Below are 21397 nucleotides of genomic sequence, written 5' to 3' on the forward strand. Positions count from 1 at the left end.
TTTCATACCTTCTTTCCACTGACTAATCTCCTCATCTGCATGTGTTTGCACAAGCACAAGTCCATACATGCACACACCTGTGCTACACATCCACCCCAAACACAAATGCATATACACATACACACACATACATACACACATACATACATACATATACCAGGGCTCGCACTAACATTTTTATTTGGTGGCCTATTTGGGCCACTAAAATCTTTGAATTTGTACTTTTGGTGGCCTGAAAAGTAAAAGTAGTGGCCCAAAATGAAATGAAATATAGAGATTCATTCTAAATTCTAGCAGCCTGAATGGGTCACCAAAAGATAGCAATTGTAGTAATTTGGTGGCCTGACATCGGTTCTAGTGGCCTCGGGCCACTGGGCCACAACTAACGTGGAGCCCTGCATAATATATACATACACACACATATAAACATACATACACACATAACACATACGTACAACACCACACACACAAACATGTGAGCAGAATGCGAGAACTTGTTGAAGACAAGTCGGCTTGCGTAGGTGATGCAATTACTGTCAATTCAGAGGGCACTGTGATCAAGTCAATGCGACCTTGAGTTAAGGTGAGTTCACACCAAGCTTAAAATTACTGATCACATGAGCACTCATCAACTTTTATCTGGCTCTCACATTAGTTCACCAATATCCTCCTTCATGGATACACTTAATTTGGTTATCCGCCTTCAATAAACTTCGGTAATATTTCAACTATTTCGTTCGTAAGCATTTGGAAATTCCTTACACAGCCCATAACCCCACGATGGTTTTCTCTAAAACCATCAAACACAAATGACATTATTCTACTATAGTTTGGGACAACACAAATATGTTCACACATTTACTGTAAGTCATTGATAACCTCCTTCCAGAATGCCCATCACTTTGTGGAACAGCCTGTCTGGGATTATTTTGCATTTTTTATTAATTTAACTATTATATGTTTGCTTGTTTTCTTTCTTGAAGTTGACATATTTTTCCACAAGTATAATCCACAATCACTTCCCCAAGCCACTTTCTCATATTCCCTGGTATTAAATACACATCACCTGCACTGATAATGGTTACGATTTTTGGAAAGTCTGCTTTTTCAATCAAATATTTAATCTTGAAAGAAATATACTGATTGCATATTCCCATATATATCCATAACACCATGGCAAAGTGTCATATCGGTCCTGACTTGAAAAAAAAAATGACAGAAAAAAAAAACACAGAAAAATATTAATATTCAGATGCTTAATTCCTCATTGTCCGTAAATTATTCCAATTATTCCAAAAACAGCAAGACTCTGTGAGAAACTACACAGAGTGCAACTTCAAATATCACATAATGTAGAACTATTGACCAGTGGGGGGAAAAAGAGAATGTTAAAACAAGAAAGAATTTCCCTTCTCCACACTGCAAACACTGCCTCACATGTCTTTTTCATCTGCAGAGCTACAATTCATCATCAATACATGTACAACATTCTTGCATGCATTATTACTTACAGTATATCATAATATAAATTTTACAACATAAAAAGTAGAAAAAGGGAGCAAATTTTGAGACATATATTTTCACTGACCTCAAACATATTTCTCAAAGAATGCCCATTAAAACTTCATACATTTACTTTTTTTTAGGAGTCGTGGCACGTCAACAGTCCTTAAGGGTACAGTTCAGATTTTTTCTTTAAAACTTTTTGAACAGTATACTGATGTAAAAAGAAAAAAGAAAAAATATATTTCCACTCCAAACACAAAGTCTAAACAAGCATCCACACACTGCTGATACTTCCCAGTCCACACAGACATGAGGAGATGTACAAAATGTCAGCTAGTATGTGTGGATAGGCAGACATATTCACGATATACCTGGCATATCTTCATGGTTCACTACCACTTGTGATGTGTGCTTTTGGATGTATTAGATCAGACAGAGGATTGAGACATTCTTTTCATCATTATCACTGGGATGAGAAAATTTGAACTGTACCCTTAAAGGGATGCATCACACTCTGAGAAGACAGCAAAGTGAGCAATGTCCAATGGACTCCACTACTTGTGTTTATAGAGCCACTCGGCATAAGATGTGTACAGGCTGGTTGCTAGGCGGCATTCTCCCTTTTGCTTCCAGATAAGCAGTGAGAAATTGCTTGGTTACATTCTTCTTTTCAAATGGAGACTTGAGCACATGGAGATATCCCAAAGCAAGAAGACAAAACTTGTCTGACAAATCATTTCAGGGAAGGGGACATGCTTTTTGTGTGTATGTGTGTGTGTTTTCTCTCACTTGTACTTCTATCCCTTAATCTTTTCTTTTCTGCTAAAAAATAACGCAATACATTGTCATGTTTTGATTTATATCTCTAGGCTAATGCACAGTTCAGACAAACACTAAATAATGTTTTGTTTGGTTGTTTTTTTGTAAACAATTTCTACAATAACAGGTGATTCAAATTGGCAACACGGTAGAGGATAGACCAATGAGTCTTTGGTATGAAGAGAATCGTGTTTCCTTCTTCGCTTGCATCACTTCCTGTGCACACACCTTTGATCACTCCGTCATCAGAAAGCAGCCCATACAGAAAGACCTCCCACATATCCCACAAAAAAAAAAAAAACTATGCTTTTGAAAGAAATCTGGGTTTTCCATAGCAGAGTTTGCCATTGATGTTTTGTAATGCAGGATGAAGCTAAAAAATAAAGGCAAACCATCACAGGACACTTCACCCCTTTATGTTAGTCTTGGCAAAAGTTAGAAAAGGTTGCTTTGCTAAGGGGTGCTCATCTTTACGGGAATGGAAAAAAAATAATATATATATATATTTATATGTATATGTATATATTTATAATCCAGAGCAGGCGAGAGGGACTTATGCCTTTAAAGACATTGGTCTAGCCACCAAGTGCACTTGGTCCATCAAATGATATCCGAGTGTGCTTGTGCCATTGGTCTTGCCACACCCTGCCCGCGGCAATTTTATCTCAGAGATGATTTGGGGGAATCCCCGGGAAGGGGCGGGGCCAGTCTCCAACTGTGACAGGCATGGACATCACAATAAAGTGCAGAATTTCCACCCGCTCTTCTTCTGCGACTCTTTTTCCGTGACCTTCACGCCGGTCGTCTTCTGCTGACCTGTGGCATCCATCTTCCTGTCCATCTTCGACTTGATGTCTCTGGCAAGTGTCACGAAAGCCTGCCAACAAGACAAGGTGAATCAACTTAATGCTGCGTGCTACACCGGTTCTGTTGTCCATCAACTGGTATGTGTATGAAATTTGTGCACATTTCACTCATTGGCACGGAAAGGGCTAAGACAAATATGGAAAGAATGCACCAAATCCTATTGGTCCTTCTGATACTCTTTACTTTCGAAATGACATAGTATGTAAAATCTCTATACACTTCAACTTGATGTCTCTGTCAAGCATGAAGAAAATTTGTCAACAAAGAATGCTAAAAAATGAAGTGAAAAACTTTGCATCATTTCCTCTCCGTTGCTAATGTTCTTTTCTTATTAAATAAACAGATGGCCCGTTCAGTAAGATTGTTCCATCATGACTACATGTATATTCAAATAATCACACCTTTTACATATATCAGGCAGGTTCTCTCATAAAATACATTTTCCTACGAAAAACCTTTCTGCTGTCATCAAGCACGGTAAAGCATCATATCTCATACAGTCACTAGACCCAACATTTTTCATTTCATTACGTCATACTTATGCTAACACTTAAAAAAAAATATGAAAAGCAGCAGCATAAAAACAAGGATTATGATATGCAGTAGCATAACAATTTGTTTTAATGTTTCAATGACTGAATAAAACTGGAATACAGTAGAGGCAAGCACTCATTCCTACTTACCTCTTCTACGTTAATGCTGGCCTTTGCACTGGTCTCCATGAACTTGATGCCATACTCTATTGCCAGCTGCACAGAGAGAGGGAAAAAATGGACATCTTAAAAAATCAGCATAGTCAGCAAAATGATGTATTATATTCTTACCTATAGCACTAAGGTGGTACTGAAGATGGACAAAATCTGCAATAATAAACACATTCCGATCTTTATATGACTTTCCCTACTTAGTATGGCCAGACACCTCCTTCTGTTTTTGGCATTTTGTGAGCATATGTATACTGCAAAATCACTGGACTTCAAATTTGAGCCAAAAAGAAGGGGGAACATCTCAAGAAGAAAGGAAGACTATAGTTGTATAATGTAAAGGACCAAGTTTGTTCTGCTGGTTGAAATCCCCTTAAGTATGTATGTGCATGCGGGAACAGTCTATTTTTTCTCCCAAGTGGTAGCAGAAAATACATCCAGCCCCATTTGTGGCCAGGAATGCATTAATCAAGTGATGAACACATTATGAAACATATCAACTGACAAAAACAGAGCACTAAAACACAATTCTTACGATAATTGTAAAAAAAAAAAATCTACTTTGGATGTGAGTGAACTTGATTACCTGTTCTCCCTTCTCCTTTGATACTGCTCTCCTGTCATCCATGTCACATTTGTTCCCAAGGATCATCTTCTCAACATCCGCTGACGCATGCTGTGAAAGTAATCATAAACAAAATATGGACGTAAAAGTCAACGGAGTGACAGATCGGAAGTGATGAGGTGTACAGGTCAGACTTCACACTGGATCGACAATTAAAAGAGTACAGCGTGTACTGTAGGTGCTTATAATTTGTACGCCCTGCCAAATTGCCTGCCTCGGCACATAGGGGACAGTTTCGCTGTTTTCTTACTGCTTCAGTCCACCTTGCATTGATTCTGTACCAGCCTAGGTAAGAGTTAACTCTTTAACTCTATCAGTACCACCGGCAACTCTACTGCACCTAAAGTACTGTACATGTACTGTAAAACATGACATTTTCACTAATTGGAGCCGACGGCCTTTTTCGTGGCATGACATTTTCGCAAGTTGCCTTTTAACATTCAGTGCATATAGTGCAGACAAGAACTTTTGCATGCATTTTAATTTCATGAATCTTGCCTCTCGTGAAATTTGCGAAATTAAATTGCATGTGAACATTCCTCATTTTACAGCTATACAATGCATTTCAAATTCTTAAATGAGCTGTACATCATGGTACATGTTCATGTATTTGATATGAAACTAAACTAAGTGGTGATTAGTTACAATAATTTCTACTAGTCAGTTTATGTGATTCAATAGCATTTCAATGCCTCAGAAAGCTGCAGGTAACAGTCAGTCTTGGCATTGTTAATTATTGTGCTTTTCATTTCCAAGCATGTTGACTGAAACCAAACACAGATATGGACACATGGGACTACACATCATAAAACTGTGTCTAGTGAGCACAACATGGATACCTGAAGTGTTTTTTTTTTCTTAACCTTTGACTCGATTATTCCTTTATCCATCAGACTTTTGACACTTAATTCCTCACAACGACTCAAAGACATCAAAACACGCTGGCTATAAAATGGTACAATACCTGGTAGTAATGTACACATACAATGTACACTGTACATCCTAGCTGTGTCCTACAGTTGTGTACATGTATATGTATTTTGAAATGTCCCTGTTAACACTTGCAAACTACCCAGCATTCCTTTAAAATCCTATTCATAGATACAGTAATCACGTTTTGTATATGACACAAGTCAGCTGAGAGACAGAAGGATGTTCCAACTGTGGTGGTAAAATTACAGCCGTATTTGTTTTCCCCTAACGACCCTTCATTGCAAAAAGATAAAAAAATAACAACAATCACAGAAACCTAAAAATAACCGTGATTCATCCCTGCTTCTGTGGTGCACACGTTTGATGCATCAGGCAAAAAATTTCAAATTTCCAGAGATTCCACATCATTCATCGCTTGCTCACAAATATTCTACCAGGGCGCAAGCCCCAGTTAGTAGGCCTTGAATTATGTTTTCAACTTTCCAGGCGGTTGCTGTGAGTAGAATATTTGAGCGACCCACAGACCCGCACAGTCTGTAAGAGGTATTGAGGGAAGAGGATGGGGGTAGTAACTCAGGGGTATATGCTACCGTGGTGACAGCTTTGATGATTATTACACTTCTATGCTCACTATTCCAGGGCAAAAGAGGTATGAAGTACTGAGGAAAACACAGATGCAGAACTGGTAATATCTTGGTTGACGACTCTGTGCACCAATCGTATCTGACAGGGTCACATGACCATGGTCATATGAGATAAAAATTTATGATTAGATCCTGCAGAACTACAACGTATATATACTCACTCCCTGTACACTACCGAACACAATTTTTTTTTTCTAGGTCACTACCAGCATCATCTGAAAAATGATAAAAATGGCACACTGGCTGAATGCTTACACTGTACCATTGATTCTTGAAAATCATTAGATGAAATGTAATTGGTCCTGCTGATATAATTATAAATCATTGAGTTAATTTTCCAGGAGTACAATTTGAATTACATTGCTTTCTGATCAAAATTCAAACACTATGAGATTATCTCTGCTGCGCCATCTCAGATAATGCATCACATAATGGTATTTACTATGTATTGTACACTACATGGAGCAATGAAAACTACATACATGTACAGACTACAGTGTATGTAAAATTACTATGAAAACACAGCTACATGGTGTTCAAATATTGGTGATACATCATGCCATTTGGTAGAGCACTCTGACTATTTTCTTATGCTTCCAATCTCTGATGCAGATTTATGATCACAAATTTCAATTCCCTTTCTTCCATTTAGTACACTTTGCATTGAGTTACTATGACAGAAACAATAAAATCTCAACTATAATTTCAAAAACCTGTTAATTGTTAAAATTTCAACTGATCTCTAATTTGGCAAGACATTTCAGAAGATTCCGACTTCATGCATCTGTAGTGATTTGAAGTATATCTTACTCAAATACACAAGATATACATACTGTATGCAGTAAAATCCAGAGTTGCTAATTTGATGACCAGAGAGCAGTGTCTGCTCATGAAATCCCACAGAACTCGATGGGCCAAGACACAACTGCCCCAGTCAAGAGTTATCAGCCATGTAAATACAATGCACAACGTATACTAGCCGTAAATTATGGAAGTATACTCCATTATAGTGGCAAACGAGTAGCACTTTTTCTGAGTGTTGAGCATGGACCATCTTGCAGGATCTATCATAGTGGGCTAACAATGATTTGATCAAACTGATTTATTTTGTAGCCAAGCAGATATCAAAATACATTGTACATTTTCTCAAAATAATATACTAGGTATCAGATACACCTAATCAGAGTTAATGGCTGTGTACCAGGCATACAAATATGTCACGCAATACACATGAAAAAATATAATCATACAGAAAGTGACAAGCTGAATAAACAGTTTTTGCAAGAGTATATCATTCACTTGGTAGTGGATGATTTGCTTTGGCTGGAGCCAATCAGTGCTAATGAGGGATCTGCTAGACAACCAAGGTCAGGAGAGGAGTGTGATATAACAGTGTGGCAAACTTATCAATGCCATCTGTGTGGAACACAATGAAGAAATATCCTACACCATTGAAGTATAATGGACCTTACTGACCATATCACAAGACAACATACCGTTAGACACCAGGGGGTGCTTCATAAAGCTGTTCTTAAAGTTACGAACAACTTACGAGTGACTGGTGATCAGTTGTGATGTCCTATACTTATCAGAATTTCAATAATTCAGCACAAGAACTGATCACCAGTTGCTCGTAAGTCATTCGTAATCTTAAGAACAGCTTTATGAAACGCCCCCAGTTCAAAGTGGGGGAAAATAGCAAAGACACACAAAACTCTATAAAGATTTTGCTTGGACACAAAACGAAGTATTTAAACAAGCTGCCTGGCTTTAAATACCCCTATGATATGTTTACCACACCCCTTCTCATCCTTTTCCCAACCCCTCATCTGTGGATTGAAGTGAAATGAGTTGATTTAACAGAATATCAACACGGATGAAACACACACATGCAGCATTTTTATGTAAAATTACCCTTCGGGATTTTACCAGGCCTTTTTTTCTTCTTATCAAAAACTATACGACACATCTCAATGGGGATATATGTGAAATTTATATTTGAGTACGAGATGCCTGGAGGTAGACTGTCTTTTAAATGAATGAATCACCAAATTTTATGAATATTTGCATACCAGTAGCAGGGGTTGTGGGACCCTTACAGTTAAAAGCTGGCAACTGACCCAAAAGTTAGGATATAATGGCAATGAGTAGACTCCTCTCTCACTGAACTATTAAAAATGTTCAGCATTTATGTCTGTGGGTAATGGAAATGGCTAGCACCAATGGGTCTATTCTTTTGTTTCACTACAAGCTCAGGCTCGACATCTGGAAAAAACATTATCCTGAGATATCTAGAAATTTTCATTCCTCTTATGGACCACTATTGGTGACAGAAATCTTTTGGAAAAAATTGTGAGTCCTATTCACATTACTAGTAGTTCTCATGTTTTGACTGGCTTTCTTTCAGTTTCATGTAATTTCAATCAAAAAGAAAAATTCCCAAGCAAAGACAGAATCACTATGGACACAAATCTACTCCACTGCCGGTTATGTTGCTACTGTACTTCCTTTCTCGTAGCTGTTCATCTGCAGTCTACACTATAGAACTGCAAATAATCACTCATTACACAAAACAGGAATTTTGCATACAATCTGTACATTACTGTAAACGTGGAAATTTTCGCGGTACATTAATTTTTGTGGATTTCACGCTACGTTCGGCTAGCGCGAATTCAAAAACGCGCGAATATATCTTCGCAATTTTCTATGCACTTTTTGAACGGCCTAGTGCGCTTCGTCGATGATACTGCTACGTAGTACAGACATGTTTACACATATAGCAGTATCATCGCACTCACCGCATGCACCGAGCCCACGGCCGATTGGTGTGCTACATCCCCGCGACTACAGTACTAGTCCTACAGTACATGTATCAAGTAAAATAAAAGTTTACATTGCACATGCACTATGTAGTTGAGCGCTTGTACTCGCACTCGCGCCGCTCGCTACGTCGCTTATCGTACGCTGGCATCGCGCTGGATGAAAACAGCGACTGTGTATTAACCCGATGCGGAGCGCGAATTTAAGAACCCGCAAATATGTTTTCGAGCCGCTCAGCGCGAAAAATTAATTGCGCGAAAATATTGACGTTTACAGTAGTATTCTTACATACATTCTTACATTGTAAGTTGTATAGCTAACATACATTGTATGAGATTCACAGATCACTGCATATATACAATATGTAACTCCATACCAAGCGCACTGATGCAATTTTGTAAATCTTCTTCTGCTTAGTTTTGTCCTTTTTTTTTTCAGTAAAGCTGCCAGACATAATGGATGTGAAATACACAATAAACAGTCAGGCATGCAGTTTGATGCTTCACGCCCAAATAGTTTATCTGCTTCACGGAGAAATTTCTTTCACACTTGAAGTACTGCCAATGACAACACACGTCTACAGTAACTCAGTATATCCACCCCCAGTCTTTGAGTGCAGGATATCTGCTATGCTGTGTAACTTGTGATTACGCTTGTTAAATGCTTTCTCATGAATCATGTAAAGCAGAAAATTTTCTCAATATCACTGACATTTTACAGCGAGTGAAGTGTGGACTAATGAATGATGTTGATGCAAATATCTACCATACTGCAATGCAGTATGTATTGAATACAAGCATGTTACCAGTACCTGAAATCCACATATTGTATGGCAAGTCACTTTACTACTGATAAAATGTCTGAAGTCCCACACGTTTTTAACCATGCTCCTCCTGAAGACTTGAATAACTATACATTGTATGTATGAGAGAGAGAGTGTGTGTGTGTGAGTGTGAGTGAGTGCATGCTTGTGTCTCTGTTTATGTTCATATTCAATGCTTGAGAAATGGCAGATCTTAGACTATTCATGGACACTCTATGCACACTTTTATCCGGTACCTGCAAAAATACTCAAAGTCAGTTCAAAGTAAAGCTCCCAAAATCATCAATTTGCATTGCCTCAAGATCAGTGTCATGGTATGGTGATCTCCTTTTCTCCATCATGACCATGGACGACTGCCTTTAAACATGTGACTCATGCTGATTTTATTGTCTTTCTTCCATTTCTTTCATGGGCATTCCCCAAATACAGATCGCAAAAGTCATTATCAGCAGCCATGCAAATGTCTGTCTCTTCTTTCCAAATTTGTCCCATTCCATTGCAAGTAGAAGAGAGGGTGATGCCTTGTTCAAAGATTATTACAGGGAATGAGACAAATTGCGATACACGGGTCTGAAATCACACCCACCAAATCTTGCACATTCAATGGATAGGGTAATGCAGCCAGAAGACATCTGCAGCAACATGTGTAATCAAAAGATTATCACAACCAATGGGTTGGATGGAACAACAAAAGGTCTGAACAGACTCTGTATTTTAAGAATATCAGAGCCAATGGGTGTAATGTAGCCGCAGAAGGTCTGAAAGACACTTCTCTCCAGCCAGTAGACTAAACATGGCAACAGGAAATCTATAAGAGTAACTTGTCAACACTAACAGCGTCAATGGGTAGAAAACGTCAACATCTGCAAAGACTATTGCATCGAATACTTTACGGCCAATAGAGGCAATTATCAAGACTATCACAGCCTATGGGTGGAACGTGGCTCAAGAAAAAAGGTCTGGGGTGACAGTTGTCAAGATTATCAAAGCCAATCAGAGGAACAGGGGAAGCAAGAAATATAAAGAGACAAAAGTATAAGACTATCATACTTGTCGATACCAACAAAGTCAATGTGCGTAGAATCGGACAAGAGGTCTGAACAGACATGCATAGAGACTACTGCAGATAGCAGGAGGAATGGAGGTGGCAGCAAGGGGTCTGAGGAGACAATTGTCAAGACTACCACAGCCGATGGGAGGAATGATGGATCAACACAGGGACATGAGGGTGATGATCCATCTTCTTGGAGGTAGGAGATGACTAATGTCCCCCTGCCGAATCAGAACCCAGTGGCTTGCTGGAGGGGGGATCCCTGCACCACTGCACTTCCTGAATTGAAGGAGGCGCAACACTGGGATGCAGCACACTCTCCCACATTGGCTTTCAGGCTACACTCTGGTGGCTACGACATGATGAACTGTCTTTCCCTCTGCAAAAATCAGCAATTCCTCCTTTATCATATAATACATGGTCCCCTAGTATAGACATACTGATGACTAACACTTACAGAAAACAACTCAAAAATAAACCGAGTAATTATACTATTCAAACTGGATAATCTGATAAATTTTTGATGCATTTCCGCTTCTGACAGTGCTGGATGCAAACATGTACAATGTAAACCACAAACAGCATGCATACGTGTAGAAAGAGTGATTATTCTACAGATATTCAGCCAAGAGAGAGAGAGAGAGAGAGAGAGGGGAAAAAAAGCAGCCAGATGTCTAAATTTACCATCCTCTGCAAAATGGGAATGTAGTCTTCTGACTTCACACTATCATTATGAAGTTATTACCTCATAATGTAAAGCATAATTTAATAGAATGGATGCTGGAAAGCCTGAAACCACCCCATTCCCCCCTCCCCCATCCCCACCCCCATCCCAAAGAAATTCTCATGTTTTATAGTACGCATGGTGAATGATTCATACCCATCCTCCTTGCAATGGTAAAAGTTGTTGTTACAAATCTACCTCATTGTATTTTTCACAATCTGGCATCCATGCTATGCAGCAATGTGTCATATTCCTGTTTATACACCTACATACTGTACCTACACAATATTCTTCCAGGTTATCAAGGTGTATAAAGCACAGACTACATCTAATATGCATGACCTTGCTATTGATAGTATTGCTAAATATACATGTGTGCACACATGTGAAACTTGATCCAAAAAAAAAGGGGGGAGGGGTGGAGAAGCAGTTATCTATTGCATGACAAAGGCAATAAGCAAAGATCTGTGACATTAAAACAGAATATCTTCATGAAACCTGTGGTTTTTACAACTTGCAAAATCACATTGGTTGGAATTCCTACATTCAAGCCTATAAAGGTCAAAAATATAAAATCACAGTGGTTTGGATTCCCATATTCAAGCATATAAAGGTGCATAAAAAAACCCCCAAATAAATAACTTGTCACTGCTACTCAGTGGGGTGAGGAAGAGCAATATGCAAGATTCAGGGAATTTTTTAGATTAATTCTGTGAATAAATTTAACAAGGCATGACACCGAATAACCACCATTCTCTATACCCCCCCCCCCCCCCCCCACATTGACTGTTACATACCATGTACTTATTCATTTTGTATCTACCACACAACCTCAAAGATGTACAACTGTAACATATCAACTTCTTGCACACTTATCCTCACCCAACGCTTGCGCACGGTAAAACACATACAATAAACCGATGGCGGCTCATTGGGTACACAAAAACAACAAGCCTACAATTATTTCACATAATATGTGCAATTAGCAGACATTGCTAATCTCTCTACTCTGTGGTTATTCGTGTCTTCATCAGCTTACTTCCTGCTTGGCACTGTGGATATAGGCTCCAACGCAGATACTTGGCAGCAAGTTCAAACAATGGCAGTGTATATACCACATGCACGTATTGGTGTAGAGTCCCAGACCGCCCTGCATGAATCCTCATGGGAGGTTCAAACATGGTCTCCGCACTAAATTTAGACCACGAATTTACCTGTCAGTAACACTGGCCTGTTTGTTAGCCCATATTCACAACAGGTTCACATCTAAATCGGAGTCTGAATGAAGAATAAAGACTGTGAGTTATAATGAAACTAATGTAAAGATAGATAGATGGACAGATAAATAGATAGAAAAGAGAGAGACAATATAGGGGGAGATCAAGATATAAGAGAGAGAGATTACCAGTGAAATCCAGCCAAGGATATTTGACTCACCTCTTCAATATTCCTGATCCAATTCCTGATGTTGTCGAATGACTTCTGATTTGTGATGTCGTATACCAGCATGATGCCCTTCAGAAAACAAACATACAACATACATGATACGGAAAAAAAAAAAAATCAGATGACCCCCAAAGAAAGTACAAACTAAACAGGATATATGACCATTCCTAGAGGTAAGAAATGTATACCACAATAATGCTTTCTGCAGCCATTTACAGCATGACCCAGCACATACCAACACAATGTCTACTAAATATATGCAATGTTGATACACAATGTTGATACACTACTACATAGCATTCAGCTTTGTACCAGGAACAATGAATGAATCAACTTTTAGTGTAGCATTTTTTTGTTCTCAAAATGAAATGTTTATTATTGTAGCCACTTAACTTTTATAAGGCTAAAATTCTTTCTTGATACACAGGCACTGAAAGACATGGGTACCAAGTTGGTAAACCAAAGAGATCAACAACACAAAACCAGTAGGCTAGGTAAAGACGAGTTCCCTTGATGTGTTTTGACAACTTATGAAATATCTACACTGGGCCAGTCGTAACATGTACACATGTTTATTCTGAAAACTGTGAAAGATAACAATTTTACACAAAAAGACAAAGAAAAAAAAAAGAAAAGGAAGAAAGAGCATTTAAGTTTGCTGTTTGAATGCTCAAATACCTTCTTGCCTCAAATCTTGGGCATTTTCTTAACTTTTGCATTTATTTCTTACCAAACTCCAAAAGGTAATTTAGTTATCCAGAAAGCAAGCACACACATATAATCACAAGGACAGGACATTATAATTTTTATGATAATAAAATTGATATCACATGATACATTATTTTTTATTCCATCCTCTGTCAATGACCTTTGAAAGACTCTCCCCCAAAAATGAGGGGGGGGGGGTTGGGAAGATCTCTACCTAAAAGTAAGAATTTTAACCTTCTCCATGATCACTTCACAATCAAGATCCATTCGTTCTTTTCTCAATTTGTTATGTCGACTCATATTACCACATAATATGAAGCAATTTATAAGGAATGAGATGGACCCTGTCAATATTTTCAGCTCTCTCACCATGGCTCCCCTGTAGTACGCCGTTGTGATCGTGCGGAATCGTTCCTGACCAGCTGTGTCCCTGATGACATGAAAGAAAGAAAAAACAAATGTTCATACATTTGTCCAAATAATATTCACACTGTAGAAAAAAAAAAATCCTTGGTACAATCTGTAGATACTCCACAAAAACATTCATGGTGCAGAAGTTCCACAGAGGTGTCGTAGGTAGATTTAAAGGGTGAGTACAGTTTTGGTCAAGGTGAGGATTTAGCTTTTAACGTTTTGCGAGATATTCAGAAACCACTCTACGAGATGTCAAAGAGCATGCACTTCCAAGGGGTATCAAAAGTTTATTTGATGAAAATCCGTTTTGAAATGGACGAGATATCCAAAAACAAGGTGAAACAAAGAGATCCTAATAAAAGGCATGGTATGTAGTCTTATATTATTATCACTTTTTTGGATATCTCAGCCATTTGAAAACCAATTTTCATCAAATAAACGTTGAATCCTTCTTAAAAATACATGCTCTTTCATATTTCTTCCAGGTCTCACATTATCTCACTAAGGAATGTTCAAAACATGAATCCCCACCTCAACCAGTACTGTACAGCCCCTTTAAAGTTGATAGCACTATATCTGCACACATTCTCACTTTCTATCAAATTTTGCCCATAGACATCTGCACTTAAATAGACTATGTATGATAGGTGTGAAATAATACACACACACAATACACCTGCCAATGACAGTGTTAGTTTTATTCTCTATTTGATATGTCCAGGCACCCTCCAGTACATACATTCATCCCTTTAATATGATAAACAGAACTTCTTCTTTTTTTATTACATAATTGTACGGTCACCTTTCGTCTGTCATCATACTACATCATTTTTTAGTGACCTTTCTCTTTCACCTTCCATATTCTGCTTCAACAGTAATGTGTCTTTCAAATTTTTGGGAGATAATCTACTATGAGTCTACTCGGAAAAGGTCTAAAGGCCTGGCTTCTATGCAAACACTATATATTGTACAGAGCAGACTTTGGTCTGCATATGATCTTTGACTACCATTCCTTGGCAATGTTTGCAATTTAATACAGACAATGATACCCAACCAGTACCTTTCTATATCTGTGGAAATGTCAAATTGATATTAGTCTGAAGGCGCTATAATAAACAAATATTTCAGCTTGCTCATGATGTAGCCAAATAAAGTGAAATAAGGAAAAATGCAATGAAATTCAAGTGACTGTTAAGTGACTGGTGCACTCGAATCATAGGATTTGGATTTCTAAAAGCAAACGCTACATGGTGAATATTACATTGTGAAACAGTGCACTAGAGATAAACCTTTACGATACCCTTTGTTTGTAATCTGTGATGTCATCGACATGAGATACTTTGACTAAGTAATGCCGTTCATTGGCAGACCACTGATTCAAGAGTCAAAGTTCGAGTGACTTTTTTTTTTCAAACAGGAATCTTGAGTGGTTGTTGACGTTTGCTGCCAAACACAATGCATGCCCACATGCATATATGACATTGTATTCCAGAGTCAACAGCCACAGTTGACAAAGGGTACTCTACTGTAGTTGCAAACATACTGTTACATTGAGTGTACAGTAGATACATGTGTAGAATGTACATCTGGCTTGACACATGGGGCAGTTTGGTGATCCACATCATGTGATTCATAACCATGTGATCAATAAACCTATTATGTTTTGATCAAATTTGCATATCAATGGCATATATCGAGAGAATGCAGATGAAATGCACCCTTTCTGCATAGTATTCAACATTTGCAGCTGTGGTGTCTCCACAGGAGGCTTTCAGATACGAGTGTACACGACATATTAATTACGACACCACTAGATTGCATAAGTCTTCATACTGCAAATCCATACAAAACATACAGACATGTACATGTGTGCATACAGTGTATATGCAAAAATATGTCAACATCTCATTGCTTTGGTCATAAAGTTATTTTCCCATCTTATTTGTACATGTATGCACAAATAATACATTTTTGAAACTGACAGAATATGAAGCGAAACAGTTCTCAAAATTCTTTTAAAAACAGTCATTAAAAAAGGTGTGTTTTCTCTTCAATGTTTGCTAATGTACTTTCAAAATACATGTATATTAGTGACAGAATTCCTACACAGTTCAGCATTATCCATGATTTCACACTGCTACAATCACTGAAGGTTTTTTGTTATTTTTCTTTTTCTGATTCACTTTTCAATTCCACAACATTCAGATTCACATGTAAGTATATTGGAGAAGAGTCATTCTGTGTGACCAAGCGTGTGATACCTCCTTGGTATGACTAAGCTACACAATCCAAACACAACTTTGTGATGAACGTCCTCACAAGACACTGACCTAGACCCCGTTTACAGTGAGCGAAAAGGCCGGGCTCGGCGGCGGCCGAGCCACGGCCGAGCTCAGCCTTTTCTCAGTGTAAACGCAAACTGGGCCAAAAGCGGTACCAAATTTAGTCTGGCTTCCAGACCCTCTGTCCATACTATTTCACTATCAAGGATATTAACGCCCTCAACGTCGAAAACTAGTATAGTTTGAGGTGGTTTTGTCCTGCAAAGGATTTTTCCTTCGGCAAAGGTGGCGACAAAGCGGAGTCCAGTTGGCAAAGGGTCTGGAAATCAGACTATACCAAATTGCGTTTGTTTACAAGCAGAGCGCCACTACGACAAAATATTAAAAGGTTTGAATTAAAAGCCCTGGCTGAGCCCGGCAGTGTAAACGGACAAAATTGTGGGGCTCGGCCCCACAATTGAGGCCGGGCTCGGCCCAGCCCCGCACTGTAAACGGGGTCTTAGTACTTTGATTGTCCTCGGTGGTAAAGATACATGAGTGTGCGTGTGTTGCATGTTTGTGTGTGTGTGTATGGTGTGTTGAGTAATGTGTTTTGATACAGTGGACCCACGCGTAAAAATACTGAATCAAGCACAAGGATTCAGCTTTTGATCATCACTTATCCCTTACATTTTCAATCTCAATATTGCTCCCATTGCTGTTGGCTAGACTTCATATCTTCCTCTCTTTTTTTTTTTTTTTTTTTTTTTGGGGGGGGGGGGGGGGGGTTCAAATGTCGTTCTTTGAGGAGCAGGTTTTCCAAAACATCTGCTTCAATTTTTCCTGGAGATGTGTAATCCCCCTCAGCATCTGGCAATATCCTAGTGCCAATCTTAATCACCAAATAGGATACAAACTTTTAGGAAGCCTATACGGAGGAGGAGGAGGAGACCTGAAACATCTACAGATGAGCAGATGTTTCAATGGGGAAAGAAAGACAAAAATTAGTTAAATACACAAAAAAGTAGAAGACAGGGTTGACTCATTGAATTTTTGGTAAGTTCTTCAACTGTGTACTGCCGTGCACTTCAACAGTATCGGTTATAAATGCATGTTTATACTACGGACAAGCATCTGCTTAAAATTTTCAAGTCTTAGTCTATTGCAAGATATGTGACAGAGATGATAGCACTCTTTACTCATCTATATAAATGGTCACACGCAATATACACAGTGGGGCTACAAGGACCCAGCAGAAAATTACCCCGAGTACATGTAGCCAAGGAAAAAGAAATAGATAAAAAAATGATCGTACTCACCATATTTGTAATTTGATCTTCTTGCCATCTAATTCTATCGTCCTAATCTTGAAATCAATTCCTGCAGGGAAGGAAAGAGAGAGGGAAAGAAAAAAAAATACATTCAAGGATAGCACCTGATACTTGGTAGACCTCATTAAATACTGGTAACATTGCCATGAAAGTAGATGAATACCACACAGAGACATGTCTAAGTTTGTTTGTTTGTTTGTTTGTTTTATTTCTGCCTCTACTTTAAATACAGACACATTAAAGACTCATGGCACATTTCATCTTGTGTATAACCTCAATTACTTTTTGAGCCTCATATCACAGGTACCTAGTACACATTTGTACTGTCACTGCAGATGTGGTCATTTTCAGCATTTACACTGTAGTTTTGGAACAACTGGGATTTTCAGAGAATCATGTACAATGTAGCTAAACGTTCTGGGAAATACATGTACGTACACAGTACATCATGTTCAAAGATCTTTCATGCAACACCCCACACACATTAGATTACTTTGCTTGGTCATGGGAGACAGGCAATGTAGAGAATGGACTGCATGTTCATTTCCGTTCAAGTTCAGTTCAAGTGTATATTTTGTTTTGTTTTTCTCCATCTCAACGTTAATATAGTCACAATGTGAATGAAAGTGAAGGAATATCGACATCAACTAGAGTGGAGTACAGTATACTTTTGTTGGGGATTGAAGAAGTAAGACATTTGGGTGATGAATGAGGTGGAGGATGGAGATGGGAGACCCACCGAAAAGCAAAGCTTGTAGATTTTCTGTTCATGTCACGCTGGTTTCTCTCTGAATGGTACACGTAGCTTTTTGCAGCCATATAATTTTTTCTTCATACTCATTTATTCATTCACTTATACATATTATGTCTACAAGATTGTATTTTCTCAATGTACATATTTTTGTCGGTAAGCTTAAATTCAGTCTCATGAACATGAAAACAAAAACTCACAAAAAATCACTGGGATCTTACCCTGAAGGCATATTATTATTGTATCATATGTGAATACACATATACAATGTATAAAGAAGATGTGACAATGAGTTTATTGCGAGCAAGTTGCAGGAAAATAGCACTTTCAATTTTCTCTGAAAGGGTACCTTTGTATTTCTGTTGCACTTGACCCAAACATGCAAAAATATTGGGTGTGTGCACATGTGTGTACAGCGTACAATGTACAGCTGTATACAGTGTATGCACGTGTATATTACATGTAGTGTGCGTGCGTCCATATGTGTGTGTGTGTGTGTGTGTGTGTGTGTGTGGCATTGCTTGTCATATCAATCCCTCTACAATTTGTCACCAACATTAGATCAATACAGTTGAGTCACTCATAATCAGTTTGGTTTCACAACACCAACATTCATTCCTGGAACGGTATGATATCTATACAGTACTTGGTGTGAATGGAAGCTGCTCGTACTGATGGTGCCCCATCCTGAATGAGCAGCATACAGATTACTGTATAAACTGTTATATTTGCAAGGGTTTAATTTTCACGAATTTCACCAATCACAGTTGGATTGCGGATTTAACAACACACAAAAATGTTGCCATGCGCTAGGGAAATAGTGCATCTACTATCGTGTCGGTATCCATTTGTGAAAACAACATCTCGCAAAAATGTATGTGACTTCCTCATAGGCGAAAATATCTGTACATGAATATAACAGTTTATAAAGTATATACATGTAATGTGGTCAAGAGAGGCTTAAGGAGCTGAATGCACATTTATCTGGGCTTTATGAATACCTCATCAAGCTAGCCTCAATAGTCATTGTTGTGTGTGTGTGTGTGTGTGAGTGTGTGTGTGTCATGTGTGTGTGTGTGTCATGTCATCTTGTCATGAATTAATTTGTTATATTGTTTATATACAAAAATAAAAGATTGACACACACACACAAAAAAGAGATGGCAAGCGGGTTCGCCAGATATGGGGTTGGTTGGAGGTGGGGGGGGGGGGGGGGGGGGTGTCTTGTTGCCTTTTGTTTGATGTGTTTGTTTCTTTTCCTTTTTTACCAAAATGCTTTCTTTTTCATTCGTAATATTGACAATGTGGAATTTACATGCATGTTGTTATAATGAAATTTGTGTTATCTTGTCATGAATTAATTTGTATACTGTTTACATGAAAAAGAGAGTTTTTGTTTTTTGTTTTGTTTTGTTTTTGTTTTTTTTTTGTTTTGGGTTTTTTTTTAGGGGGAGGGGAAGAGATGAGGTGATGACACATAATGGTAGAAAATTGATAGCCTGTTTGAAATACTCCATACTTGATATTTTATGACATATCTACAATGTATGACAGACAAATTCAGCTTATGATAATTCAATTTTGTACAGATGGATGTAGAGGGGCTACTTCCAGAACAAAAACAAAACAAAATATTAAAAAATTGAAGAAATTGTATCATAAACTGCATTTCTATTTGATATACAGTTAAACTCGCATAAGTCGATCTTCTCGGGACTGAGCAAAACACATCGACTTAGGCGATTTTCGACTTGTGCGTAAGTTGAAAAAAAATCGACTAAACAACAGTTACACCACATACCGGTACATACATTATGTATAAATGTACATGTACCGTAAAGTTCCGTATATAAGACGCACCCGTGTATAAGACGCACCCCTACTTTCGGACCTAAAATTAAAAAAAAAAACAAAACACGAAAATTTCCACGCAAATATTGCGTGTGTCATACATATTATTTCATCTCAAAATTTCCCTAGAATGCAGCATGTATTTGCTCTATTTTTCGTTTCCTTTTATATTTTCTTTTAACGGTATTCATCTGACATCGGCAAAATATGGAAGTCGCAAAATGCGAGACTTGTCTCGGTACTCACTTGCTATTGTTTTGCCTTTCAATCGTGGTACATGTGTCATGCATATCGTACTCACGAGTGTACAGTACGATCTTTGCTGTCATGATAGCAGAGGGTCTCGCATATTGACGCATGTCAGACTGGAAGGTTCATTACGGAAAATAAGAAAAACATCAACAAGTGTAGCAGAGGGATCATACGGCAAGACGTACGGTGCGTACGGTAGTACACTCATGCACTACCAGTAACGTGTATGTCTCTTGTACCATGCTTGTATGCACAGGCACAGTGCTAGCCTTTTGCAAAAGGCAGCTCGCTATAATTTCAGCACACGCACACAGAGAGCAATGGACTTGCACACACAGCGCGCAACGGGCAAGCGCACTTCGATCCGATCGCTGTGTGCACGCGAGTCCATTGCAAAAGCCTCTCTGCAGCTGCTGCCTTTGCCAAAGGCTTGCTAGCTAGCTACAGTGTAGCTATGCTATCCTAGCTGGCCTCGTGAAAGTGTAGCTATGCTATCCTAGCTGGCCTCGTGAAATGAAGAGCAAACGAATGACGTGGATATGCATGCATGCTTCACACATCGTTCATATTTGCGGTGACATAGTGTCGATCCTGTGGCCATATTGATACTAGTACATTGATAAGTTTTACGGTATCGGTAATTTAGTAATGATACCTGTACATCGCGTATTCCAGCTACTAGGTTGGCTGTTGGTAGCTTGGTAGACTGACATCGGTAGCATACAGCAGTGCTGTTACAGCTGTTGTCTATGGCCAGATTGATACATCGTTACTGCACAAGGCCGATGTAAGTTTATCTTGTACTTGCAGCTTTTGTGTGTGTCCAGATTGAAAGATCGCTAATTTATCCGTAAGTTTTAGTGATTG

General features: G+C 38.5%; 1 protein-coding gene across 1 annotated transcript in view; it reads right to left on the reverse strand.

Moving 5' to 3' along the window:
- Positions 1-1199: 1199 nt before the first annotated feature.
- LOC139734702 (ras-related protein Rab-8A-like) overlaps positions 1200-21397 on the reverse strand; it is a 30275-nt gene continuing 10077 nt past the window's right edge. The window contains exons 2-7 of the mRNA XM_071645495.1: positions 17665-17725; positions 14040-14100; positions 12954-13031; positions 4483-4572; positions 3876-3941; positions 1200-3202 (exon numbers count right to left, since the gene is read on the reverse strand). Coding sequence (XP_071501596.1) covers positions 3059-3202; positions 3876-3941; positions 4483-4572; positions 12954-13031; positions 14040-14100; positions 17665-17725 — 500 coding nt within the window. The 3' untranslated portion in view covers positions 1200-3058. The remainder of the gene's footprint in view (positions 3203-3875; positions 3942-4482; positions 4573-12953; positions 13032-14039; positions 14101-17664; positions 17726-21397) is intronic.

The sequence above is a fragment of the Diadema antillarum genome, unplaced genomic scaffold, assembly GCF_040938485.1.
Source record: "Diadema antillarum isolate AM-2024a unplaced genomic scaffold, OU_Dant_1.0 seq00000541_RagTag, whole genome shotgun sequence".
Classification (NCBI taxonomy): domain Eukaryota; kingdom Metazoa; phylum Echinodermata; class Echinoidea; order Diadematoida; family Diadematidae; genus Diadema; species Diadema antillarum.